General features: G+C 38.7%; 1 protein-coding gene and 1 long non-coding RNA gene across 4 annotated transcripts in view; one reads left to right on the forward strand and one right to left on the reverse strand.

Annotated features, from left to right (window-relative positions):
• LOC121072975 overlaps positions 1-27,925 on the forward strand; it is a 59,351-nt gene that overhangs the window by 11,257 nt on the left and 20,169 nt on the right. The window lies entirely within an intron of this gene.
• On the reverse strand, positions 62-26,805 carry OPN4 (opsin 4). 2 transcript variants are annotated; one of them, XM_040563367.1, is made up of 12 exons: positions 26,429-26,804; positions 18,835-18,977; positions 16,735-16,868; positions 14,762-14,965; positions 12,731-12,902; positions 11,675-11,839; positions 8,837-8,944; positions 7,499-7,679; positions 6,013-6,165; positions 5,384-5,452; positions 4,886-4,924; positions 62-3,946 (listed from the first exon to the last, which is right to left on the reverse strand). In XM_040563367.1, the coding sequence occupies exons 1-12, from the start codon at positions 26,570-26,572 to the stop codon at positions 3,755-3,757; spliced, it is 1,704 nt and encodes a 567-aa protein (XP_040419301.1). In that variant the 5' UTR covers positions 26,573-26,804; the 3' UTR covers positions 62-3,754. The 2 variants fall into 2 exon arrangements, with proteins under 2 accessions (XP_040419301.1, XP_040419302.1); XM_040563368.1 differs by lacking the exon at positions 4,886-4,924 and having other exon boundaries at positions 26,429-26,805.

The following is a 27,925-nucleotide window of genomic DNA, read 5'->3' on the forward strand; positions in this document are numbered from 1 at the left end:
GAGATACCTGTTGCTCAACAACTGAAATACCATGGACTGATACTAACGTTGCTTTGCAGATAAAGGCCCTCTCTCTTTAGAGTCCTGTGGAAATTGTTGTTTCAGAAGCAGAGACATGCAGCTGCCCTGCCAGAGTTACTGAGATGCTAATATCTTTCCTTGAGGGATGAGAGAAGGATGAGGGCTACACAGCAGCACTTCCTGCAATGGCCTAAGGAACACCTGGCACCAGTCACACTGAGAGAAATAGGGGCACATGAAATTTATCCACATTATGCCTTAAGGGGTGTAGAGACCCCCAAAAAGCATTGGAGGTGCCTTTTTTTTTTTTTTTTTTTCTGAATGTCAAACTTGCTGTTGGTTTTACATAGGACTTCAAAAAGAAAAACCGCTCTTTGCTACCAGAGTGGAGAGAGACCTTTTCTTTCTGTTGGTTACAATAATGCTAGTAAAACTGTGTTTACACCCCTGTTCTGCGGGCTCTTTGATAGCAGTCTGTATCTGTCTTACATGAGAATGTGTGCAAATTTACTCAATGTCATGTGATGTCACTTTCTAGTCTAGTGCTGGATATAAAATTGTTTCCCAAAAGTATGGAAGACGAGGCTGTAACCTGCAAACCACAGGAACTAAGATCCTTGACAGTATGTGAAAATTGGAAAGACTGGCAGCTTGCAGCTGCCTTCCTAGGCAGTACTTCAGTCTTGACTTCGAACAGCCTTCTGTTACATGGGGTCATGATACCTTCATTGTAGGACCACCAGTAGAGCACTCAGCAGTTTTGCAGAATCGCTTGGAGGATCAGACGAAACATTTTCACTTCTGATCCAAGTTTGAATCTGAGCTGGAGCCCATGGAGGTAAAAAGCATGTCTGTGAACTCACAACAGTGCTTGCTGTTGCCTTTGCCAGCAGGCTGCTCTGTCAACAGCTGCTGTAGCACAAAAGGCCAAAGGGAAGTGCCTCAGTTTTGCCCTAGTCCTTTCACACCTCCAAGTCACTGGAACATACCAAGTGCATGGTAAACTGCAGGCAGTCTCGCCAGTGCAGAACAGGCTGTACAGTTGACTTTAATTGAAACATGAATCATCGCAGTCCTAAATTATTTTAATCCAATCAGTCATATCTCTGTTAAAGGGTGTAAAGAGACAGCAAATCGGAAAAAATGGCTGCCAAATAGAGGATACAGGACACAAATAAAGCTGCTAAGATGAGATGGAATATGAACTAATAATGATTTATTCCAAATGCCACTGGGGTTACTATGCGGATGACTTGGAGACAGATTCAGGTGAAATGAGTTTTGAAGGCTTTCCCCAGAATGATTTTTCTAGTGTCGGTAGAGGTGAAGCAAAGTCAGAGCTGTTAGTTACATAGGGAGTACACACAAGAGTTTTGAAATGCTCCCAAACAAATTCTCCCTAATTAATATATGCCTTTCAAGCCTCTTGTAACTAGACAAGCACTAGCAGCTGCAGTTCTTTTTATAGATACAAACTAATCTCTAGTACATGTTGCAGCTGAAGGGTAGACGGAACAACATGCTGTAGATTCGTGGGGCTTTTCCATGCACATACTCTTTTTATACCCTCTAAAAGTGGAAGAGAATACAGAAGAGTGTGTAGTCTTCAAGCATACTTCTTGGGAGTAAAATCATATCAGGAGTGAAGGGTCTAGCTCTTAATGACATACCATACACAAATGGCATCTTACTAACACGAGAAACAGCATGTGTGAGCTTTGACCTATTTTCTTGACAGGTTCTACCTTTTGCAACCCATATGAAACAGGCAGAATTTGCTAGCATTTCTTCTCTATTTTCACATGGCCTTCATGACAAAGGATGGGAAAAATTACCTGCTTCATGTTTTCATATAATTTTAAAAGCCAAGAGAGTAAGTCATAACAAAATTCCTTAGGCTTAATGAACATCTTTGAATGTACTTCCTGTTTGAAGGTGATATGTTTCCCCCCTTCTTTTTCTTTGTTGCTAGCTGTATATATTATCAGTTTAATATTGTTTTCTGCCTGGAGACAATATCCGGTAGTGGCAGGTGGAGGGAGGAAGTGTACTACTTCTTTTCCATGTCTAATGCCTATGATTTTATTTCCATAAAAACAGCCTAGATTTTGAACACTTTGTTTCTTTTGGTGGTTTATTACCTGTCTGAACTGGCCAGTTATTTATGATCTGATATTTGGCTGCTTCAGAAGTCATTATCACCTCCATTTCTAATTTTAATAACTATTCTCTTAGTAAACCTCAATTCAAGTAAGTTTCCAAAAATTTGCTTCAGATCAGTGCCCTGTGTCTTCTGGAACCCACTGAAGTTGTTTTCCTCTCAACGGAATAAATAAGCATGTTACATTTTTAGGGTCTTATGGCTTTCTCTGATGTGACATAAAGAAGAACTGATTTACTTGGGATAAAATTGCTTGTGGGGTTCATTCATTCAACCAAAGGGAGAACTATTGGGGCTCCCTTGTTAAGAAGTGTTTCAATAGCTCTTTGTGCCATGTGCTTTTAGGTTTAGAAGGTATATATTCCCCCTGTGGACTGACTATACCTCATCATTCTTGTGATACATACCTCTATAGATCGCAAATTAATTCTCTCCATTTATACTCATGCTCTAGAAGGAGCACCAGGGAAAAGCAGAAAATTACTATTATTTCATAGCACTGTTTTCCTTTCCTTTCTGGGGAAATAAGTACAATCTCATGGATTTAGTCACCGTGGAGAAATCCTTGGCTATAAGGATGCTGCTGTTTAGAGAAGGCAAAAATTGAAGTGCTAAACTGGGAATGGTGCAGATTCCACACATATGTAGAACAATGCTTTTTTGGAGAACTACATCTTCTCCCAAGGCTTAGTTTGGAAAAACACATCTAAAGATATAGCACTGTGAAGTGCTGGAAGGCAAATGTACTGAATTAGCCAGAAGACATTTCAGTACAAACACTGAATTGAACTCTGCATTCTTCTCATGAAACATGCTTCAGGGAAGTTGGAGGGGGCTTCCAGAAAACTTCTTATAACTCTGGAACGTTGGCTAATTGTGGGTTAAGTTGGTGTTTAAGTGACTATTGGATAAAGAAGCTCAGTATGGAAAGGAGTGTAGACTCGTTGTCAGTGTGATTCCTTTCTCTTCCCCCAGTATCTCAGAAATTAAAATAAACATCTGAGACTTCAAATTACTGCTCAAGTGCATTACCTTTCAATTGCATTGTACAAGAAAATGAAGGAAAATGTGTTATTAATGAGAGAAGGGAGCACTGACTGTGTGATTAAGTTTTCATTTGCTTGAGGAACTTCAATAACAAAGAAACCATCTCCAGAAAGTAAAGTAAGTTTTTCCCCAAATAGCTTTGAAGTTAAATCACAGTAAGTGAACAAAGGCCAGTTTTGGATCTCATACTTCCCTCTCCTCTCAAATTAATCATAGTAGGCTTGTAGGTAGGATCCATGATGTGGTAGAATATACCTGAGAAGAGTAAAATCCAAGCGAAAGAAATAACTTTATGAGCTGCATAAAGAAGAAATGATAAAATTGCAATGTGATTCAGATCAAGAAGTGAACCACTGGAGACAGTTCTGATGCTGAACAGGTTACTCCCCTTGATTTTATCCTTGCTTGTCTTGTGTTGGGTGTTTGTAGGAGTGTTTCAGAGTGATGTAAGATGGTCTTCTGGATTCAGCTGGTCCATGGTTCTTGCAGAGGTAGTAGCTAGGGTGATATTCTGTCTTGCAGCACTCAGCTATTGAAGTTGTTATTCTGCCTGTGGCTTTTGATCTTAGGGCTTAGGAAACCAGAGCTGTATCCAGAAGGAAGCTCTACACCTTGCGCGTTGCTGTATGTTACTATAATGCTGGGTATCTGGGCTGCAGATGGTCTATGGCGAGGCTCTCCTTTTCTTGGTCCAATACCGTTCAGGCACTCACCTCTCTAAAGGATGCAAGGATTTAAAAGAAATGGAAAATGAATATCTACATGGAGATCAGATGGCATCATCTATGAAAATATGGCACATACTCAGATCAGCACTTTGCCAATCCCTACTACTATCTCAGTGCCAAACTGAAAGGATGGAGAAAGAAGTAGATCTGAACACTTTTTGCTATGCCTCATGAGGAACTCATGAAGAGAAAAAAAAAGTTAAATAAGATAATATACTGAAGCACAGACTTCGCATTTGCTACTTAACAATCTGGTTTACTTTGATGAAATACCAGGCTAATGACAGCACATTCAATTGTGGAAAAAAGTGCTGACGATGTGCTCAGATGGTCTATGAATTCAGTGATGTAAGGACTCCCTCCATAAAGAAACCTAGATAGATGACAAGGCACCAGTTTAGGTTCACTGGGGCAAGAAATGATGTAAAACTTAGGAAAAACAGCATGGATATTTTGAAGGGTAAAGCCAGTTAGAGAATGGAAAACAGGATTCCTGAAAACAGGAATCGAGGGAAAGATTAATTTATATTCAGTAGCAGTGCTTAGCTGTCAGTAGCACAGGACCAAAAAATGAGTGTTAGGATCAGGCTAGCAATAGCTTATAGCTTAAAAGGATTATTACTGACAATAAAGGGTTAAAATGTTTGTATTACATTTTGATTATTACTGCAAAGATAAAACTGGCTTTTCTTCACCTATCAACTCTCTTTCTCTTATTTCCCTGTCTGTCAAGAATTAGGGCAAGTTGATTCACTTGTGGTGTATATATATATGTATATATATGTATGTATAGAGGTATATGTATAGATATATATATATCATTATGCCATAGCTTTACATGGAAGCTTTACATGTTACATGGAAGAAGAGGGGGACACTAGGACAACAACTTACTGAAGAAGTAGTATGGCACGTTTCAAAAACTTACTTGTATTTCCTCCATGTTGCGTTTTTGTGCTGTCTTGCACTACCCAAAACAGAGAACATGAAATAGTTACCAGTGTGACTTTGCACAGTGGTACTTGCCACAGATTACAGCTGTCTCAAAGGGATGGCTATCTGAATGGCTATCTCAGCTTGCTTTGTATATTATTCAAAAAAGGTGTCATAAAATAATGCTTCCATACTCCACTAAAGAAATCACAGACATCATCAGGGAACCTACTGAATTCAAAACAATACTCAAATTCTTTTAATAAGTTGGTCTTCAGGAGAACCCTGTAGTACATGTGTTCTATATCAATCTCTGCTTAGTTTCAGCAGTGATCTACTCTTTGTGGACATATTTTCTGTATACTGGTGGGACTTTTGTGTAATTTTTACATGTCAGCGAGTAACTTAATTTGCTCAGAGACTGGTAGTGTCAGCAGTTTTTGTTCCCTCCCTTAGTTAGACCCATGCCAGATATTTAAATAACAATTCTTACAGTAGGTGCAGCGGAATACTCTGCAACATTCAATTCCACCATTGGTATGTCATCAGCATCTACAACTGCCTGAAAAATGAACACAGACAAGAAAGACATAAACGATGTATAGGTATGTCACCATATCCTACATATGTGAAATAAAAAGGGTGGGAAAAAGAAAGGGAACAGAAGAGGAATGTAGTAATATACTACATGTAATCTTGTACTACTGAATATAGTAATGTCCTGAATATAGTGTTGTTTTTTTACCTCTCACTGTATGTGTTCATTTCATAGCAAATGATGAGACAACAGAAAGATGGATCAAGTAATTTGGGAAATATAAGGAAATAAAAATATTACTGAATATACAATTAAAAGCAAACACAAGACAACATACCGTTCAGATGCTAAGTTCAATATAATAGTTCCTTTGCTTGTCAGAAGTGTAACAAGGAAGTTGAATAACGAACCAGGGAAATAAAAATCTGATGACCTTTTACAGCCTGAAAGTCATTACTTACTGTGTTAACTCATAGGTTATTCCTATGTTCTAGGCAGGAACCGTCATGATTAATTATGATAAAATGTGCAGATTTGTTAACCTACCAGTTGTCTGAGAACTTAGATACTATACAGTCTGTTACCTTCTCAAAAATCCCAGAATGATGTCTTTGCAGTTTAGGTTTGGTTCTTAGGTTACTAGTTTCGGTTGTGTCTTTGCCTGTTCCATAGGAGACCTGTCTGCTAGCAGGACTAGAGATCATACTGGTGATATCGGTTTCCATATCAGTACAGCCCTAAAATGAATACAGCAAAAACAAGCACTTTAGCTTTCTTAGATTTCTGGCCAGATAGTATCATAAGAATCAGTTTTGCCTAAACAGAAATTGTTGGGGAGACAGACACTGCATAATATTTTTACAGAAACTATGCCGCGTGTGAACTTCATAAAATGTTTTGCTTAAAAAGAGATACAAACAAAACCACCAAGTCCAAATTTGGCTTTTTTTTTTTTCCCCTACAGGATTCACTGCAATTTAAAACAAACAAACGAACAAACAAAAAAAACATTCTGTTATAGACTAGTGTTGAAACTTTTCTAATACACCTGGTCAGTCACTTTAGAAACACTTTGTTCCATGAAGTAGTTCTAATTTATAAACTGTGTTTCAATTAATGGGAGAACATACAGGGAAAAAACAAACAAAAACCTCAAGAATTTCCTAGGAGTCAAACGTTCTTTTCTGAACTACCTTCTTTTCCTCATTCTGTCAGCCTTTTCACTACATTTCGATTGAACTAAGAAGTCAAAAGAACATAGTGTCTAAAGAAATTGAAACGTCGCTGTTAAAAACAACACTCAGAATGCAGAGCTTGACTGCTTAGATACAATGATTACCTTGACTGTGAAAAATAATCACAGAGAAAATAATGGCCTTTTCATATATTTGGAAATTGTATTTAAAACAATTACAGAGTTACTAATGTAACTTTGGGTAGCAAGAGAGAACTTGGGATGCCAAATATTTGCCTTGTTTCCAGCTGCTGTGTAAGACATCTGGCTTCGCTTACACTGGCAGCAGAAAGGTGTTGAGGTCGCTTGTGAAAACAATTCTTTAATGCATTTGTTGATTTTTATCTATGTCTGATGATTAATGTTTCCAAATACAGCCCACTTCACCTTCAGAAAGCATTACCTGTATCCTTAAAACTTTGTTTTCACTAGAGAATTGTTTAGTGACAAGAAGTTTGCGGTTTTGTGTGTCCGGACTCCAGATCTGTGGTCAGATAAGTACCATCCTAGAAGGATGGTCAGGCTTTCAAGGGTGCTCTGACTCTTAAGCTTCCTTTACTTTCTAAAATTCCTCTTGTTCCATCTTTCCACCCTTCCTTCAGTGTCACAAATGGGAAAGAATACAAAGGGCTACATTTTGCTCTTACACATCAGCTTTCTGTCTTTCGTTTCACTTTGACCCTTGACTTTTTCTGGAGCTCTTGTAATAAGCACCATAATGCTTATATGCTTAATGCTTAATGAAACACCTAGAGCAGCTACCACTTTGAAGGACTCTCTATGAAAATTAATTACTCTGCAATTAAAAATGTGTGTATGGGAAGCATCTTCCTTACTGATTCACTTTCAGAGAGAGAAGATAGTCGCCTTCTTCCTTTCTGCAGCCCACTTGTCTCAGAAGACTGGCTGGTTACAGTGGCTCGTCTGGAGGAGGGATAGCTGCTGAAAGATCGTGAGTCTTTTGGAGAAACTCTCAGCAGGGATCCAAGGCAGGGAACATATGTTGCAATGGCTGCTCTAATGGATGAGAGGTAGAACCAGTCAGATTTTTTCTGTTAGCACAAAAATTCAGTCATCATAAACAATGCGTTTATTCAGAGAGATGGACTTACGCCACATGGACTGGAAAATTACTGGGCACAATAAAGGGTTTTCCAGATATCCAATGCCTCATAAACAATCACCCTGCAAGATCACTTATTCACAGTGTTCTGTGGAATTCAAATTTACTGCTTGGCAGGGACAAGGGCATTAAAGTACAATTCTTTGAACTGAAGGGAGCTATTAAAATGATGTTTTATCTGCTTTCAGCTTAATCAGGGCAAAAATAAAATTCTGTCCCTTTAAACTGAGCCTTGCAGAAGTACCACATAATGAATTATTTTAATCTTCCCCTAAGCAGCTATTCTAGCTTCTTCTTGCACATCTGTCTGCCTGGTATCTGTAGAGTAGTACAAAATGTGCAGTTATATTACAGTATTCTTTTTCTCATATGCAGCTTAAGGAAAGTCTTTTGCACAGCTTTTCTCTCCCTCCCAGCCTTTCCACCTAGAAGTCCGTGCCTGCCTCTTCTCCATCCACTTCCCTCATTGGTCTGTGTAAAGGGTGAAACAAAAGAGTACGTATGGCTTTGCTGCCATCCATCAGATCCCACAGCCTGCATCTGAACTTGATGTGGTAATCACCCTAGATGTTACAAGCCAGAAGAAATACTATCTGAAATACGGAAGCTTGAAGAAAGGTGGGGAAGACATGCAAAATAGGGAAGGAGTGGCTTGACTTACTGAATTGCATCCCTCCCTGGCCTGGTTAGTTTAACAAACTGCTATTTGTAACACTGACAGATGTCCGGATCTCTCATGAAGATAGTTCACAAAAATTTACGATGATTTCCTCTGAGCTAGGAAAGTCTCTATCTTTTATCATGTGATCTGTAAGTACAGATCAGCATTCCATAAACATCTCTAGTTCCCATCTGCACAGTAAATTGTTCCAAGTACAGATTCCACTGACATTTATATGGCATTGAGAAATTTTCTTGGGGAAGGGAAGGTAGTCTTTCAGAGGTAGAATGAACAGGTGAAACAGAATTCAGATACTAGTCCCTTAAGTGACAAAGTTACTGTCTGATATTTTCTGGTATATATTAAACATAGCTTACAAAGTGAGCTTACCTGTATTTCGGGTGAGTGATGGCATAAATGATGGGGTTATGGATAGCAGAAGCTTTGGCAATCACAGCTGGTATTGAATTCATGAAGGGTGTTAGAACATGTGAATACCTAGAGTAATGCAAATGTATTATATATTTAGTATTGAGTTCTACATAGTCTATGCAGTTATACACTGATGAGAACCCCTAATTACTGCTTCTCCAAACAGTGAGAGTGCAAAATTTTACATCTTTTTCCTGCAAGGATCAGCACCAGCCTAATTGCATTTCTGAGAAAGGTGACTTTCTTGGTGCTTCTCTTGCAGCACGTCAATTTTATGACTCAGAGGTAACCCTTGTATTGCTTACCCTAGGGAGAAAGTCTTCCTGCAGGGAGTGAATGTGCGTTCATCAGAGTATCTATCTGTTCAACACTCAACAGATGTACTTGCTAAATTAGGATAACCTAATGGGTGTGCAGAATGAGGCATTATAAGGAAGGATAATTAATAAATCATTTTTCCTTTTCAAACTTTGCTTTTTGCCTGATCTGATCTAAAAAAGAGGGGGGAATGTCTCTTATGGTGTCATATGTTTTGCTTATGTTACTGTGGCCACGCATATATACAGGTTATGAGCCTCTAAAGTATACAGAAATTATGACTGATGTCCATCTGCTGTGCCCCTGTCAGGCAATTAATTTGAAGATAGCCTGAAGTAGCCCACAGAGTCTTGGTCAGAAAAAAAGTCAATAGAACAGCTCAGACCAAAATAACAATAACATTTCACAGGTGGTTTCTAACAGGCAGTTTCTCCATGGACCTGCTTAGGGGCTATGATGACCTCTTCCTGCACTGGTAGAAAGTGCTCTAAGTGAAACGGCCCATTAAGTCAGTCTTTCCTTCCATGGATATAATTCCTTCTTTGTCACAGCTCTTCTTCCTGAGAAGGCAGTCTAAGCTCTGTCTTTCACTTAGCCTTGCATTCCCACTTGTATTCCTGAAATACTCAGATTATCCTGTCTCAGAAGGTCTCTCATATGAGTGCTGCAAACAAACAATGAAGAGGATTGCATAAGTAGGTGGCAGTTCATCATCCTGGTAAAGACATTTTTCATCATATTACGGGTATGTTTATGCTCCGTGATGAGGAAATGGTTTGCCAGTGGTAATATAGGAACCATTTTGTCAGCTGCCCAAATGATGAGATGTCATTTCACCACTAATTTAAAGTTTTTCTCTGATAAGATTTGTCCAAGTAACATGTTCTTCCTAATACAATATTTAACATGGTTGATCCAAATCATTCTTTCAAAGCATTGGTTAGAGGAGTAATTCTTCACAGGGTCTGGAGACCACAAAACAGTATGACCTTTATGGAATGGAGTTTTAGACCCTGAGATGAGAGGCATGGTGCTTTGGTGAGAATGGCAGAGCATTCAGCTGACAGAAACAAACAGCAGCGAAAGATTTTGTTTAGACTAACCACTCGCAGAAAGTACAACTTTAATGTAACCTGGAGATCAACAGTATTAGTGGTCATGACTGTGTTCTAGCTCAGTAGTCCCCTTCCAAAAGGGGAATTTTATAAAGGAATTTTTTGAAGGAGTTAAGATTCTTCTATCTTTTTTTGGGTATGTTGTTGCTCTGTCAGATGTTGCTCTGTCTTTAGTCCAGGACAGTAGCCACAGACTTCATGTCTACCTTCATGTCTACCTTCCACTGTTTGGCATGCAGTGATTTTTGTCTTAAGTTCATTGTAATAAAAGGCAACAGAAGGCCTCCAGGCTTGGTCTATTAATCTCTGAAAAATCCCAGAAGTATTGCCCAAAAAGCATAGTTCAGAAATAGAAGAAAAAAGCTGAGTGAAGATGTGTTGCTCACCAGCTGTCTTTATGAGCAAAATTTGCAAATTCTCAGTTGTCAGATACTGCACAGTTATAAAATTGGCCATTTGTTCAGATTTTTGTCAGTATGAGACGTGGGCCAAAAGTCAAGTTCAGCAGGTACTTGATCATCCTAAAGTAGATGCTGAATCTTACAGAACAGCCTGACAGTTCTATATGGCTAAAATGCTTAGTTTAAAGCATTTTTATTTTTTTTTTTTTGTGTCTGAGAGCAAGTAGTGCTGCAAGGTAGCTATGATGCATTTCTGTGTCTTTCTTTTCATCTATCTCTAGTGTTCTCACATCCCCAGTGTGATGGTCTCACATCCCCAGTGATCCCCAGCAATACCAGACAATAAAGCTGTGTGTAGATTCTGCATTAATAGTATCACACTTCTGTTGAAATTACTGTATAAAACACTGGTAATTAGATGAACATGCTTATGTGATTTATATTTACTATATTTTATACTGAGAACCAGAAAGCTCCCCAAAGGAAGTATGTACTCGTCTAATTCTGAGCTTGCATATGCATGTAAGGAATTTCAGCAGTTTGATGTAACACAAGCAAACAAATAGACTTTTGTAAATGGAAGAAGTGGAGAAAGAATCTCCATTGGGTGAATGTTTTTGCCTCCCCTAGTTAGCATTTTGCTGCTAAATAAAATTAACATAGTTCAAATGTGCAAGCATAGAGAATCTGCATGCAGAAATCACTGGCAGTTTCTTATCTTGCTAGTAATAACCTCCCTATTCCTGTTTTTTTTTTTTCTTTTTTCTTCGTGAAAAGTTGAACTAAGAAAAAATCACAGTCACTGTGTGTCTCATTTGTTAAATGTCACTCCTGAATATGTTGTTGTTTTAATGCACTTCAGGCATTAGACTTGACAGGTATCTTTGACTTTCATCTGTCTTTCACAATTTCACACCTTTTGCTTTCACTGAATATTCCTTTGCTGATAAATTCATAATTACCCAGCAAAAGCTACCAGAGCAACAACAGAGTATGGTGACCAGGAAATGACATAAAGCAAGATGACAATCAGTGCAATCTTGGCCAGCTTCCACTCATTTTTCATCCTCTGGTACTGTTTCTGTAACTCTTTATTTCCGTGTTTGCATCCAAATGTCTGTATAGACCTAGGGGAAAATAAACATAAAACAGAAAAATTGAGATAAGGAATTAAGTAAACTACTTCATAAAATGTGGCAACAATTACTCTTATGCTATTTTGTAATATGTCTTGTACTTTTATTGTATGTTTCTGTTTGTATGTGACCAGTCCCTTGCAATTCAGTGTACTTCTGTTGGACTAATCAATGGCAAAAATCAGTGGGAAAAAAAAAGTCCTGTACCAGAAGAATTTCCACATATAGCATTGTCCAATTAACTTGAATACCTGATTTATTAAATATAGTTAGAGAAATCTTTGCTTTTGTAAGTCAGATTGTGGTACTGTACTGTCACTCTGCACTTTCTGGCTATGCGACTAGATATGCTGCTATCTACAGGACAGATAGCTACAGATTACCAATGTAGTGGCAGACACTGGCCTTTGTTTTTACAATAGGTTTTGTTTCAGAGACCTGTAATTAATTTTTATCTCTTTTTCACTTTTTGTCAAACATGGAATTTGCAGTTTAATTCCATTTTTCTGTGGAATAGTTTTTATACTCAGTTATTAGGCATTTCTGATGTCCCTTTAGTATTTTTTTTGTTGTTGTTAGAGTTGGTTAATTTCTATAGTCCTTTCTCATCATTCTGATTTCTGAGGCTGCTACTCATACCCTTTTCTGTATCATTAGCAAGAATCCTTAACAGCGCTGGTGTAAATTCAGAATCCTGAATGGCCCTTCTAAGAACCATATTTCTTACCATGTTGACAGAACTCTTGTTTCCTGTCTCAGTCATGCATATGAACAAAAAGTAAAAAAAAGAAATGTCCATTTTTGTTTTGTTGGTCCTTGTTTTAAGAAAATAAGCAGTCATTTAAAGAAAGAAATAAAAACTTAAGACTGTTGGCTACTTACTTGTTTGCCTTCTTGATAGCCTCAAATATAAAGACATAGCTGTATATGATAGCAATTAAAGGAATGAAAAAGACGAAGCAGAAAAGCAGCATTGTGTAGGCGCGGACTGATGGTGTGAAAGTCATGTAGTCCCAGGAACAGGAAGTCAGCAGACCTTCGGGAACATATGCACCTAGAAAGAATGGCAGGAGAAGGCATAAACCATGAAGTGATTCTTATTGAGCATTCTGAATGCAAAAGTTAGAGAAAGATACTCAGAATAACATGGGATTTAGACCCATTCTCTTCTAGGGGAGAAAGAGTTTAAAAAGATACATGATTCTTTATTTAAACTACCTGTTTTTATTTTCATTTACTCTGTTGCCCTATTGTTTTTAAGTTTAGCAGTCTAAGGCTTCAGTAGATCTGAAAACTGAATAATTTTTTCTCCTATTTTCATTATAATCTAAAGCTCAACATAGCCAAAGGGCATTTCTCCAAATACTTCAGTTGGTCTTGGATCAGACCCATGCTGTTTTCAGATCTGCCCAATTCCTCTCAAATTGCTTTCTTCCCAAGGAGTGAAATGAAACTGAAAATGAAGCTATAGCTACCACTTCTTTAAACTTCTGCATATTAGAGAAATTTACTGTGCAAAGGAGAGTGATTTAGTGTGCAGGTCAAATGAATACAAAGTTGAGTACGTGTTTAAAAAAAATGTCATACATGCATAATATTCTGCCTGAAATAAAATCGAATCTTTTTAGAGCAACTATGTCAAACAGGCAAAGAAATTGTCAACAGCAACTTATTTTTCCTTTGTATTTTAATTTTCACTGTTTACAGTGGTATTTTCTGTTGAACTTTTGAAAATACTGCACCAGATGTGCTCAGATGCATCCAATTATTGTGTGAGAGTTAGTACTGTGGATACTATTAGAATCTAATTATAAGACAACAACACCCTTCAAGTAATTATTCTGCCTTCTGCCATTAAGATTCCAGAATCTAAGACTGTATTGACATTTTGTTCTTCTAATACTGCCTCATTCAACCAAAGACTGCTTCTCCCAGTATTGAGGTTTGCCTGCTTAAACATGCCTCATGTTTAAGGGGGACCAGACTGACAATAACAAAAATCTACTAAAACTCAACTCAGTAACTGAGTTGGTTGCAGCATCTTTTGGGAAAACAAAACATTGCTGTATTCTTACCTCAACTGAGCTGACACATTCTATTCTGGAATTAGGGAACACAATAATGGGCTGGAGTTTTTGAATGATGAGTTCATTCTAACTTACTGACTGAAACTGGTGACTCATAGGAAACAAATAAATGGTACCGAAATGGATTTGATGAGGAAGAATAACAGAAACTCTTTGTTACAATGATCAAGATGCTGTATGTGTGTTCCAATTTGCATGCATGAAATTAACATTTACAAAAGCAAATTGGTTAGTTATTACTAAATGCCACCCCTACTGGAAGCTTTAATGAAGATACCATTGGCTGAATGGACAATGTGACCGACACCTAGTGCTGTTTGCTCATCTATAATATAGTCAAGACTTATTCATGATGTACTTGCACAAAATATTCAGACTGTATTCCTCTTTTATATGAAGAAAGAAATTCAGTTTGCCACCACTCTCTTACACAGCACCTCTGGGAAGGAAAAAAGCCATCAGAAAAAATATAAATGTATCTATTTCACTTTTATATAGTTCAGTTTAGCTCAACAGAGGTAGGTAGAGGATAATAGGCAAGGACATCATTCATAAATTTTGACCTTTATTTTATCTCCTGCTCTTTGTACAATAAATAATGAGCTCAAGGAGAGGTGCCAGTGTCATGTAATTTGCTCATATGCACTGGGTGTTTTTTCTTCTGATTGAGATCTTCAGTTTCAATATGCTTTTTATCAGTTTTTCTCAAATTGATTTGTTGATGCCTAATATGCAAGCCATTGATTCACCCCCTCCTATACCTGTAACAGACCAATATTTAATCCAGTGATATGAGGGAAAAAAACTTGTATTCCATTTCACTTACTCCATCCAAAGAAGGGTGGGAGGCTCCAAGCCAAAGAGTACAGCCAGACTCCTACCAGGATTATTAGGGCCTTCTTCTTTGACATCACTCGAACAGAAGCCAGAGGTTTTGTGATGACAAAGTATCTGTCCAAGGCAATCACCATCAAAGTGATCATAGATGTAATGCCAAAAAGAGCTCCGCAGAAGGCATACAGCTCACAGCCTTTCAATGAAGATGACAGAAGTAGCAGTGAAATTAATCTACCCATGCTAATTAATTTCTGGGAGGTTCAAGTCTGTGTTTCCTATGAACTAATGTCTTCTGGAATTCATAAAGCAATGGAACTTCAGTTTCGCAGCAGTTGTAATACTATTTCAAAGCTACTGTTTATCTTGCTAATTGTATTATCCATGGAGATAAACTTCAAAGATTTTGTTTGCTTCGATTGCTGGAGACAGCAATACCTAATCTATTTTCACTCATTGACTTACGATGTTCCTACTGGGAACCTTTCAGCAGTCCCGTGTCTTGTGTAACTCTAGTGTTACTGCAGCTCCTGTAGAAACAGCTGGTTTGTTCAACAGTGTGTTCTAGTGACTTTGGTATCATGGAGTCATTTACATCTCAAAGTCAGTGTAACTGGAGTAAATATTCAGACTATGAATATATTCATGAGTGATTTGAATTATTCAAACAACTTCACAATTAGAAGCCAGGGTTTTTGTTTTTTTTTTAATTTTTTTTTTATTTCTTAACATGTGCAATTCAACACTTCATGGAAGTGTTTTTTTTTTTTTTTTTTGAAAAAACCATCAGAGATACCAACGCCATGTCTCATATTCCTCCCTGTCAATACCTATTAAAGAGGCAAAGACTTGTCTTCCTCATACTGTAGTTATAGAGGAAGAATGAAAGCACATTCCTTAAACAGGCTTTTTTATGCATTATTGATTGTGGGCTCCTTAGGACTGATTTGTGCACCTGTTATACCAAAGGTGAAAATCCCACTATTGAAGTCTGCAGCAGATTTGCTGTTGACTTCAGTCGTGCAAGTTTCACCTAGGGTTTAAGACTCTATTGCAGGTGCATCGCCTTCTACCTGCCGGATCAGAGGTTCTGGAAGGTCAGAGTTAAGAGAAGAATGATTCAGCAAAGACTGAAGGCTGTGCATTATGATTGCTATACAGTCTAAATGGTGAGAAAGGTAGTGGATAAAAATCAACAAGAAAGAGCAGTTTTGAATATTTGATAGACCTTTTTAATTTTTTTTTTGTAAGAGGCAGCTGACAGAATCTGTACCATCTCTTCCCTTGTGGTTGAATCCCTTAATATCATCTTTCCTTTTATATTCGCTATTTAGATTGTAAACTGGTTTGTACAGGAATCAGAGTTGATATTTTTCTTAAGTACCATTGCAGCTTTTCGCACAGTCTAGTCAACTGTTCTCATGCAACCACGACCAGATATTTTCTGTAAATCACACATTAACACTGGCTCCCTCAAGAACATTTTCTTACAGGAAATGTTCAGTTAGCATTTTTGATGTGAAAACTTGCTTTTGCTAAGCTTTCCAGTGCAAGTCCCTGAGCAGCTTATCTAGAAGGCTGTTATGCTGGTGCGTATTGAGTTGGTGGTTCTTTGTCACAGGACTCTGCCAGTAACTACTTGAGGAGATGGTTGGGGAAGAATGCTGGCAAGGAAGCTGCCCCTGTATCTTACGTTGCCAGTGTCTCCTTTGTATCTCATGTGTGTAATTTTCCTGGAAGTGTTCAAGGCCAGGCTGGATGGGGCTTTGAGCAACCTGGTCTGGTGGGAGATGTCCCTGCCCATGGCAGGGGATTGAAACTGGATGAGCTTTAAGGTCCCTTCCAACCCAAACCATTCTGTGATCCTATGAATTGCAAGTGTACCCCAGGGAATTGTAAGTTAACTGGCACTATGGTGAGAACATACTTTGTGATTTTTTATAATTAATAAATAAATATACAAACCTTTCTCACCAAAAATCCAGCGTCTGTGGAGACTGTTGGTGAAGAAAACTGGAGATTGCGTAATGGACATAAGGAAGTCACTGACAGCTAGATTGATGATGAATATGTTGGCTGGCTTCTGAAGGGTCCTACTCCTACAAAGAAGAGATCAGAAGGAATGTTGCTAAACACTACTGCAGTGTTAATTACGTTGTTATTCTTTCCTGTGAGCCTTGGCAGCTTCACTAACGCCAAGGCACGCTACAGAGCAAGCTAGAGCAGAGTGCTTCTCATTTCCCCTGTGAGAGAACGTAAGCAAGGCTCAGTTTTTACACCCTTACACTCCTGTGCATGTTAGAGGGTTGTTTTGATAACCAGCTCAGTGATGGGGATAAAGCACGTTGGTCTTTAAATACTCTGACCCAGTGCACTGCATGTCCATGATTAACAGGAAATTAAAGCTGATGTACTCTATGGATTTGCTGGATCTGGGTCGTGCTGAGCTGCGGGAAGGGAGTGCATATCTCCCTGATACTGATCTTATGAGCAGTGACTTCCAAATACAGGGATTAGGCAAACTCACTAGGTACCACATCAAGCATTATGTTTTACATCAATTCTGCTCTGTGACACGCATTTCGCTTGCCCAGACACTGATTTTGAAGAGGGCTGTAGCTAGCCTAGAGCATATCTGACCTGCGTATGCTATTCATAATATTATAGTACAATGCCTTAAAGGGTACACATAAAAGCTCAACTGAGAGCACCTCCATTAGGGGTTCATTGTAACTTTTTTTCGCTCCTTTTTCAAACTTTTGGTCTTACATAGAAACGAAAACTATCAGAATAAATGATAGGTTCTTTGCACTGCTCCACAACCAATCAGTAGGACTGCTGTCCCCTAACTGTTGGTTTGGGAACAAGGAGATATTAACAGGTGCTTAGGGGCCACTCGTTTTTATTCAGTAATCTGCAAAGTTGCTGAATGTATTTCTGTTTCAGACAGCTGGCTCAGTTTTGCAATTTCTTGAGACTGCTTTCTAGGCATCCAGTGTGTTCTCCGAACTTCTGATAAACTCGTTACTTTGCTATCAGTGTCCTTTTTTGTCTTTATAGCATCTTCCAATGAAGACAAGCTGTGTCCTCCACTGGAACCACAACTGCCATGGTTGGACTTCCTGTATGGGACCAGGCAAAGAGCTACGCTAGGTCACTTACTTCATCCTTGTCTCACATATCTGGTCTGTGTGCCAGCATCTTATCTGTTCTTAAGGCCATGTCATTCATACTGAAGTGTTGGTATCTACTCTGAATGCACACACTGAAACAGAAAATGTGAGATTGCCTGGGAAAACTTGCTGACATTTTACCTTTTTAATCTATCATTTACTACACCAGATAAATACAGGCTCAAGACCCAAATTAGTTTGGTCCATATTCCAGTGATTCAAGTTAACACCATCAAATTGTCATATATTTGTTATTGTTTAGGTTTACGGTAGTGCATAAAGATCAAACATAAAGCAGGAGCTCACTGGCTTGACATCATTCCAATGCTCTGTCACACAGTGCTGAGTGTGACAAAGCAGAAGCAGGGTGAATAAATAGGAATGGTGAAGATATCGTTGTTGTCAGAGATCAAATATCTTTCAGATAGAAAAGCTTGGATGTGGCTTTGTTGAAAGGAAATAAGCCAAGTGTTAGAAAAAGTAAAAATGAGAGACACTGCCAGTAAGGAACAGGAAACAGAGTAACTGAGAAGTAAGCAGCAGGATGAAGGAAATATCTAAAATAGTGAAGATAAGTGAGAGAGGCAGGTACAAAACGTCCCATCAGTGCACTACAGGAACTGTTCAGCCAGTAGCAAAAAAATTCACTGAAAGTTTTCTGCTCTGGCTGCATTTTTATCACTTGGTATATCGGGGTGATTGTTTGCCCTTTTGCTACCAGACCACGGTTATTGGGAATTCAGAGGGGAATGGCAGGTTGCCATTTTGTTTCCTAGAGCAGCGTCTCAGTGCATTTACAATGGCAGTATGTCTGCACTGCATGCAGAGTGCAGTCCTGGTGCTGTTAAAGTTCATCCATTTCAGTATTTAAAAAAAATCTAAACCAAGATACCTGCAGAAAACATAGATGACCAGGAAATTACCCAGAGTTCCTGTGATCCCCACAATAAGAATGACTGCTCCAATTGTGTAGTGGGCATGGTCTGGGACATCCACTGTAGGAAAGGCACCAGGAACACCTTTCGCTGTCATCTTCTATGGAGTAAAGAAGTCATAGGTATAGGTCAGATTTTACTGAATAAACTGACACGTGCTTCTGTAGAAGGGGAAACAGTCAAGAATGTGAAAAGCCAGCAAGCAAAAAAGTCAGAATAAGCTAATTGATTTCAAATTACATTTACAGTTGATCATCTTCAGGGGCTATGTATGCTATCAGCAGCACAAAGGTCAAACATTGTTTTATGTGTTTACAGTTGATTTAGACTTCTGGTGGAGAAAAGCAATCTATTCTCTCCCAAAAGAAAGAGAAGGATATGGAAGAGAAAAAGAGAGACAGGAAGGGACCATTTGTATTGCATCTGACATTAAGTAATGCAGTGCTTAACAAGTAAATTTTCTGCAGTTTTCATTTAATGAAAGTGTCTGTACCTGTGAAGTGTGATTTCTGTTGTCCTCTAACATCACTGTCTTAGAATTCTCTAATGAAGTAGAAATTACCTTCTATTGATAAACTTGCATTTAATCCTTTAGCAGCATGGCTATTTCATTTCTCCCACTGAAAACTGCCCTGAAGACTTAGTTACCAAAAGCCTGGCAGCACTGAACAACAGTCTTTTGGAAAGTAAATAAAGGGTTAGAAAAACTAAACCACAGAAACTTTATAGCATGTATCTTGTTTGCATACCTGCCTATTTTCACTCTGGACTGAATGAAGTTATTTTGCTCCCTGTGAAGTTTGTGATAAAGCACATGATGAAAACGTGTTTTACCTACTGATAACCCATGGCAAAATTCACTAGGCAAATCTGAAGACTGCAGCATTTTAAATAATAGTTTAAAACATTTTCGTAGTGTCAGGAGCCACACAGAGTGTTTAGACCAAGTGACCCCAGCTAAGTAATGAAGTAAACAATAAGTCTGCAGCCAGGAAGCAGGATGACCTAACAGAAATTGAAGAGGACAGCCAAACTGTCACTGTTCTGCTGCCTTTTTGATATAAGGTCAGGCAAGGAGATTTAAACACTCACCTCTGTGCATGTGCTACTGTCCTGAACATGCCCTGGCATCAGCTCTGATCAGCTAACGTAGTTATGATAAATACCAAACTCTGTACTCATTCATCCGCACAGACGTATCCTGTCTCTTCTTCATAGCCAGGTTTTTCTCGTCAGGGGTGGCACTCACTCGGGAATGGCATGCCGTGACCACTGCTCATAATTCAAGTCTGCAAGCTGCAGCCATGGCATTCCTCAGCTACTGGGCTACGAGAATCATGCCAGGGTTGAGAAGAGCCCAGGAGGTATCTTGAATAGTTTATATCTTGCCTCTTGTAAATATTATCAGTCTGGCTGTGGTCTAGGATCCAGGGCAAGGGAATTGCTTGTATCAAGGTTTGTGCCTGTACCAAGTGTAAATAATGCTTTGAGGCTGGATATGTTCTTTCCCATCACAGGTACTGGTACAGCTATCATATGCTGTCCTTCTTTCCCAGGAAAGGAAGGTTGCTGTTTGGAAAGGAGGAAAGCACGTAGAGGTATGTAGGTGTGGAGTTCTCACATTCTTTCTACAGTTGTGTCAACCACTGGCATTCACAGTTAGAGCGGAACTCGGAACTCGTGATTGCCTTTGACAACACCCCAGTTATCAAAGGACAAGAGTATTTCCAGACAATAGGGGCAGACATTAGCTCTGAATAGATCTCTGAGATTGTATTCAAGTTACGAGAGACAGTTCACATTTAAAACCAATGTGCCAGTAGCAAGAGTCAAACCCCAGGAGTGTCTGAAATTGTACAGGAGATTGTCTCTGCTTGTGTGCTGAGGATCTGCCTGCAGCAATCCTCAACAGGAAGAGTGTACTCCCTGGGTTTCTTCATTAGCAGGGATGAGATGCTGGACAAATAGTCTCATCTCAGAGAGTGAAAATGTAGCTCTGGCTGTTGTTATAATTGGAGCAAAACGTTATTATTGCATTAAGGCAGATATGCTAACTGAATGACAGTAGCATGATGTTTATTGCTCAGGTTCCTTCAGCAAGTGTAAGTTGGCCTCACATCATAAACATCAGCGGGCATCTTGCCCATGTAGAAATTGCTACACTTAACGCACTGTCAGTAAAATAACACAAAATCCCGTATGAATAGCAAGTGGGAGAGTCTGAGATAAAACTTAAATAAATGGGATCAGGTCTTCTTTGGTTTGGGCTTATTATTTTTCCCCTTACCTTTATGGCTAAAACATTTTTTAAACTGCTGCTCTGCAGAGACTTAATCATGATTATTAATGGAATGGAGATTTCTGATGTTTTCCCCCGTAGCTATCCATTTAATCAGAACTGGATCAAGGTAACAGAAATGAAGCAACTAAAGGAGCTTGTTTTGGCTACAAAGAACAGATTTAAAATGGCTTTGATTTAAATGAAATTTGTGGGGGACTAAGGACAAGGAAAAATTTGAAAGATAAATATGAATACACAGAGAAATATCAATAGAGGAAAAGGTTATTTAAGGGACAGCAGAAGACTTCCAAACTTCTTACTCGGGGATGAAACAAGTTCAGAATGAATAAAAATGTCAAGTGTGAAAAAAAAAAGGAATAAAATTTATAATGGAGGAGTGATAAGACATAAAAAATACTAAATAGATGGGGAAAGAAGAGGTCTGGCAAAGAGAAATAAATTCACATTTTAGTGTGGACTTCCTGGAGGCCTGTTATTTTCACCACAGGATCCAATTATCTCTGTTCTCCAAGAAATACATTTGATTATTAAAAAAAAAAAAAGTCATTTCAATCTTTTTATTGGAAATACTGGTCTGATTCAAAATGTCTTTAAGTCAGAGAAAGGTGCTAACCAAGCCAAAAGGCATTAATTAGATCAGGCCTAACCACTTCAAATTCATCCCTGAGTTGCATGCATACAACTTCCTCGCTAGGAGATGAAAACACACGCCTGTCTCAAGATCATCTTACAAGGGGAAAAGATAGCGAGTGAGAAAATCAGGACAGCAGGATAATTGAGAAATCAGACAATTCCCAAAGCTTTTCTCTATTCATTTTCTCCAGCAGATAAGCTTTGTTTAGACTCTATCTTCTATTGTCACCCCCCAGTATTAGGACTTGGGTGGCATGAGAGAAAAAAATCCCACTGTTGCAATCCCCACCATAGCAATTGTCCTTTGTGAATGCTCAGCCTGAGCAAACTATTTCAATTGCATTGTTAACACAGAACATCATTGCTTTGCATGTTCTTCTGTTCAGCCTTCTTTCTATATACACTTCATAATGAAGTTTAAAAGAATCAACAGGCAAAACCAGCACTTCATTATTTCTCTTCCAAGTAGCATGACAAAACAGCTTGTTTTATGTAACATGATTCAAAACATCACCAAATGAGCGAAGAAGCAGAACTGTAAACCAAGAGGTTGGACATCTTCCTGTGGGTGAACAATGCACTACAACTTCCCTGAGACAACAAATAAAGGCACTTGCATCTGAGGCCCTGGACCACTGGGTGCCAGTATACCCACAGGGTTACTGTGCTGTGGGTAGCTTAGACGGTTATTAATTCTGTGGGAAACAGTTCATTGGGAAGCATCAACTTCCTGACAGTCAATGTAAGTATTGCACATTTCTCAAATAAGCAAACAGAATGGTTGCTTGAGAAGCTGTGGAGGACATCGAGGTAGTAACTGAAATGTAACATGATCTCTTCACTGCAAGTACTGAGGGTCAGTTTGAGAACGTATCTTCTAGCCAAGGATGGCATTTTAGCCATCCTTAAAAGCAGGCTTTATAATATTGCTTGGGTGTGTATGAAAACTGGCCTTTTGCTAGAACTGTAAAATAATTTGTAGGTATAATAGGCAAGCTATTTATTATTTACACTGTGGTTTTGCAGAATCAGGTGGATAATTAGGGTTTGTTAAGGAAGCTGGGAAGTGGTCGCTGATTCATTCCGGCAGACGTGACAGAACACCAGTCTGCCTTTAGCCAGGACTGGGTGTCTAGCAGAGCTGCAAAACGTGCTTAATGAACAGTGATGTGGGAATTCCTTTTCCACCACAGAGTCTTAGCAGTTGGTTCATACCCTAAAACAGGGTTATTATCCCTTCGAAAGAATAATCTTAATGGAGGATATTTTTATCCTTCATATATAGGTGTAATCCTTTTCTAAATCCTACTCTGTCATTGCCTTAAGAGTCAGTGGCAACAAGTTATGAAGGCTGCTCCACATCAGTGTATTTTCTTCCAGCAGGTTTAAGTGTGTTCTTGGAGAAGTGCTAGAAAAAGAGGGAAACAACTACATTTAACACAGTCTGCCTTCTTAAAACGTTCATTGTTATCCCTAAAGAAATGCTTGTCTGCTGCCTATAACAAAACAGCTAAAGCAGAACTGGCCATATTTTCAGCTATCATTCACTATCATTGACTGAGTCTTAGAAGCATGAGCTGCTTTTAGGGAGTTTGGAGAAAAAGAAGCGTTTGATAGTTGGTGAAATCTGTTTAAATCCTTGCTGTTCTGGCCTTGTCCATGTAAGCTGCAGCACAACGTGGAACCTCTTTATATTTACTGCCTGCTGCCAAAGCTGGTTGCAGGGGAGGCAGAATCCTTCCTGGAGGGCCAACAAGAGATACCCTACTTCTTTGGGAAGAGAGCAGCGCACAGGCCCTTCTGCTAAGGCCTGGTGCAAGCAGAGAAGGGGTAAACATCAACCAGTTGCAGAGAGCATCAGTGTGCAACAGAACTCGTATTTCGATGTGTAATTTGCTAAGACCCTGCAAGAGGCTGGTCTGAAGAACGTTGTAAGGATAAAGGAATTCTGCAGTTAAGGACAAAGCCCTGGCCTCCTTAGTGTTTTGCCTAGGTTAAAATAAAATCTAGACCAGGAATATTTGATGCCTTCATCTATTCTATCTTGGGAATGTTTTTATTATACACATTTTTCTAAAAAGGAGGTTTTCTAAGTAGCTATTTTAAAATTGTTAAGAAAGCGAACAGCAATACCAGCTCACCTCTGAGTAAGTTCTAGTAGAAGACATAACATGGTTGAGAGTCCTAGTGACCCCTCACTTCCATGGCATGAGAAAAATATTTTTGTCTAAGTGAAAAAAGGACATTGTGCAAAGAATATGGTATAACTACTACTGGTGAAAAAAAATGTTCAGAGTAAGAAAAAAACCATGTTGTTTAATTGCTCTTCTGAGACGTTGGTTACTGGAATTCGACTAAAGCTAGGAGTGATGATGGTAGAAGCAAGGCCACAGATGTAAATATTTGTACTGAATATAAATCACATTTGATGTAGCCCATTCCTCATATTCTTCCTATTGCAAGAGTGTAAAGTAAGGTTTAGTTTATAGGAAAACAAGAAATCCACATAGGATAGAATTTGAACATATTTGGTTCTGAATGATTGATTAATTGATTTATTTCTCTGACATTGTTTCAGAAGTTGGGAACAGAAAAGACTAAGACAGGGACATTTTTCAGCTAGTCCTGCCTGAACACCAGATGGATTATACCTAACAAGACAAGGAAAGGGAAATGTGGACTACTATGTTGTTGTTCTGAGGCATTCATCTAGCTTTCAAACTGTAGTCACTGGTTTTGCAGAATGATTGTTTTAATGGAATAGAGTCCAGTTCCTAAACATGGCAAGTTTGGGAGTCCCACTTTGACTTTGGCAATGTATTGTGTCTCTTTGTTCTTAATTTTCCTACAAACATTGGTAATGAAGTTGCTGATTTGTACAGCATGGCTTATAATATCAATAGTAGCGTTAAGCCTTTTACATTATAAAAAATCATATAGCTTGGAAAAATTATCAGAACTGAAATACTGTAATTTCCTAGAGTTTCTAGGTGCAGTTTTAGTTCTGCCTACCTACCAGAGTCTTCCAACAACTGATAGTACTTATTTGTCTTCACAGTTCCTTACTCTGATTTCTGAGCTTGCCTCTATTGGCACTTTTCCTGTGATGACAGGCAGCACAAAGAGGAGTGTAATCAATTCCACCTCAATTATGGTTTCAGCAGGGTGACGCCAACTGCTAAGCCCTCATTCCAGTAGGCAGCAGGGCTTTCCATGGATGATGTTTGTCCCATTGAGCAATTTGGATGGCAGATTTTCTATCCTGTCTTCTGGATTTAATCTCAGCCACAAGCAGCACACATTGGTTTAGGAGAGTTTCAGGACTGAAAGCAATCTTGGTATCAAGTTAAAATGTAAAAGTTTGAAAATACTTGACCTAGGGAGAAGAAATGGACAGATAATTTTCCCTTTCAGCAGAATAAGGACAAAAGTAATTTTGAATTTTCCAGTGTGAATCACTCTGTCCCCAGAATCCTTTTCCATTTTGCTATGTGCTCTCCAGCCCCACTTCTCCCTCCCTGCTATGTTCTGCTATCCTCTTTCATTATGTTATCCATCTAATTTAGTTCGTAAGCACCTTGGCTCAGGATACTTCTCTGTTTATTTTCATGTAATACACTGTGCATTTCCAGGTTTTATTAAAAAAATAAACAGGCTGCATTATTACTCTGTAAATAATAAAATATTTACTGCTGCTTCATTATAAATTAGGATCAAAATGTAACACCTGGTCCAACATGCTTTATGCATAAAAACTTCAGGAGTGTTTGAAACTTTCACATTTTTTTTTAAGTAGGCACTGGGTTATGTGGCTCATTTCAAAATACCTGGGGTGACCACATCAATGTTTTAAGTTAAATTTCAGATTTCAAAAACTCCAAAAAACAGCGTGGGTCTTTTTTTATTATTTTCTTTTTAGCAGTCTTTTGTATGAACAGCAGCCAAATAAAACTTTGCAGGTCTAATAGTATATAGAGATACATAGCCAAGAAAAGATTTCTTCATTACACCCCACAAACCAAACCGGAAGGGTTCAGAATATTTTTAGAAAGCCCAAAGAGACTCCATCCTGAAGTGTCATTACCACAGATTCGCACCATCACACTTTAAAGGAATTTTTCTGTTAGCATTTAACAACTGAGAAAGAGCTTTGGTAGAACTTACCTGGAAAACCTTTCTGAAAAGCTTTCTTGAGTAACTGCAAGTAACAACTCTTCAACATTTACATAAGCACTTTCTTACATTTACAGACTATTACAGAAATGATGGGGATTTCCATTTTGAATAATACCACAAGCAAGCATTGTGTTTGAACTGCTGAACAACTGTTTAACTTACAAAAACATGCTCTTTTTATAGTTCGCAACATATTCAGTGTACTTTGCCTCCCTGTCTTCTGCCCATGTAAAACTGCCAAAAACCAGTGTTTCTACAGTCCTTTCTGCAGTAGATAAAAACAGAAATAAAAAGGTTTTTAAGTTTCCATTATGTTGTTCACTATTGCACTACAACATTAAATATGCACATGTACCTTAAATGTCCATTTACAGTTCTATAAATGCCAGCTTCGCCAGCAGAACTACCTGCTACAGCTTTTAGTGACAGAAAGCACTTACTGTTGGGGCTCTAAGAGGCAGGTCCATCAGTGTGTAGGCAACCGCTCCCGAGTCATTCCATGCGTCAAGGGACTCCACAGTTTTGGTGCCGTTGGGGTCCTCAGAGGGACAAAAGATCCCCCTTTGAATGGTCTGACTATTCATGTGAACAAAATCTAAGCAGCAGCAAAGAAAGCAAAGCTCCCCCCTGACTTTAAGTCAGCCAATTTATCTTTTTGTGTGTGTGTGTGTGTAAAGCAGATTGTCAAATTGTCCGTCTGGAACGCTGTGAGAACTAGTGCAGAGTTTCTCACTAAAGCTTCAGATTGCTTTGCTCCATCTTCAGCTTAGCAAAGGGCAGCACCAGCAGATTCCATTTAAATACAGGAGCTGCAGGGTCTGCACATGCCCAGTTTGGTGCTTGTTACATCCAGATTCAGGCTTCACTTTAATGACAGTATAAAAGTGATGCTCACTTAAAACTATTGTTTTGTTTTGTTTTTGTCTTTAACAAAGTTATGTCTGAATTGCAATGCTATGTCCACAGTATCACTGTATGAAGAGAAAGATGGTTAAAGGTTGACTTTGCTAACTCTCTAAAATATTAGACTTCACTGCTCATTGTCAGTGTATTGGTGAATTAGTTTTTTGTACTCAATGATTAAAGAAAATGTATGTGTACAGTTCTGCTGAAATTGTCTGAACTCAAATAGATTCTGATATTTAACAAAGTGCTTGTGTGCACTTCTGTCTTGTAGAATTTAGGTCATGGTTATTTGTTGGTCCGCTTCTAAAAATAAACAGGAGAAAACAGGGATAAAACCCACTGACATCATCCTTTTCTGCTCTTCGGTTTAAAAAAACACCAAACACACACGCAAATGCCTTAGGCAGAGAACAGCAAAAAAATATTTGTTTCAAGAGTTGTCTGCTTTCTTTTTTGGTTTTGTTTAGTTGGGTCATACATGAGCAGATTCTCATTCACACAAATCTGCCTTTACATTGGTTGCACTGTACAGAGTTATGAGTTACTCTATTCCCAGATGAAGGCCCATTATAATGGTAAAGTGCAGTTTAATTGCAATAAGGTATTTGGTACAGAGTGTGGAAAGGCTGTTCTAGCACATACTGCAGCCTGAGTATGAGTATGACAGGGTTCAGGCCTTCCAGCCAACATCAGAATGACCCTACTGCAAGGTACGAGCTTCATTGCAGTTGGTAACAAAAACAGATGGTGTGAACTGTTTCTGGAAAGGTTTTGTAAGAAGTTTGTGATTGTAGCAGGGGGAACTATGTTCCCTCCGCTCTGCACAGACTCTACTTCTCATGTACCCTTCCTTAAATTCACACCTGCACTACCTTACCTTAAATTGAGGGAAAAGGGTTTGCATTTCTTTGTATGAATGGGAGGCGTGTCAGTACCATGGATGTGTGTGACCTGTGCCTCCATATCAAAAACACTCACCTATAGTGCTGCAGATTCCCTTTCATTGCTAGTCATTTAAGTAAGGTAGCATT

This window comes from Cygnus olor, chromosome 7, assembly GCF_009769625.2.
Source record: "Cygnus olor isolate bCygOlo1 chromosome 7, bCygOlo1.pri.v2, whole genome shotgun sequence".
NCBI classification, from domain to species: Eukaryota; Metazoa; Chordata; class Aves; order Anseriformes; family Anatidae; genus Cygnus; species Cygnus olor.

Bases quoted from the DNA above. Each gene is read 5' to 3' on its own strand.
- OPN4 (XM_040563367.1), bottom strand. From the start codon at position 26,572: ATGAATAGTCAGACCATTCAAAGGGGGATCTTTTGTCCCTCTGAGGAC. The intron at 5,453-6,012 runs GTAACAGACTGT...TTCATTTTTCAG, and splicing joins ATTCTGGGATTTTTGAGAAG to GCAGTTGTAGATGCTGATGA. The intron at 4,925-5,383 runs GTAAGAATTGTT...TGTTTTGGGTAG, and splicing joins AGTATTCCGCTGCACCTACT to TGCAAGACAGCACAAAAACG.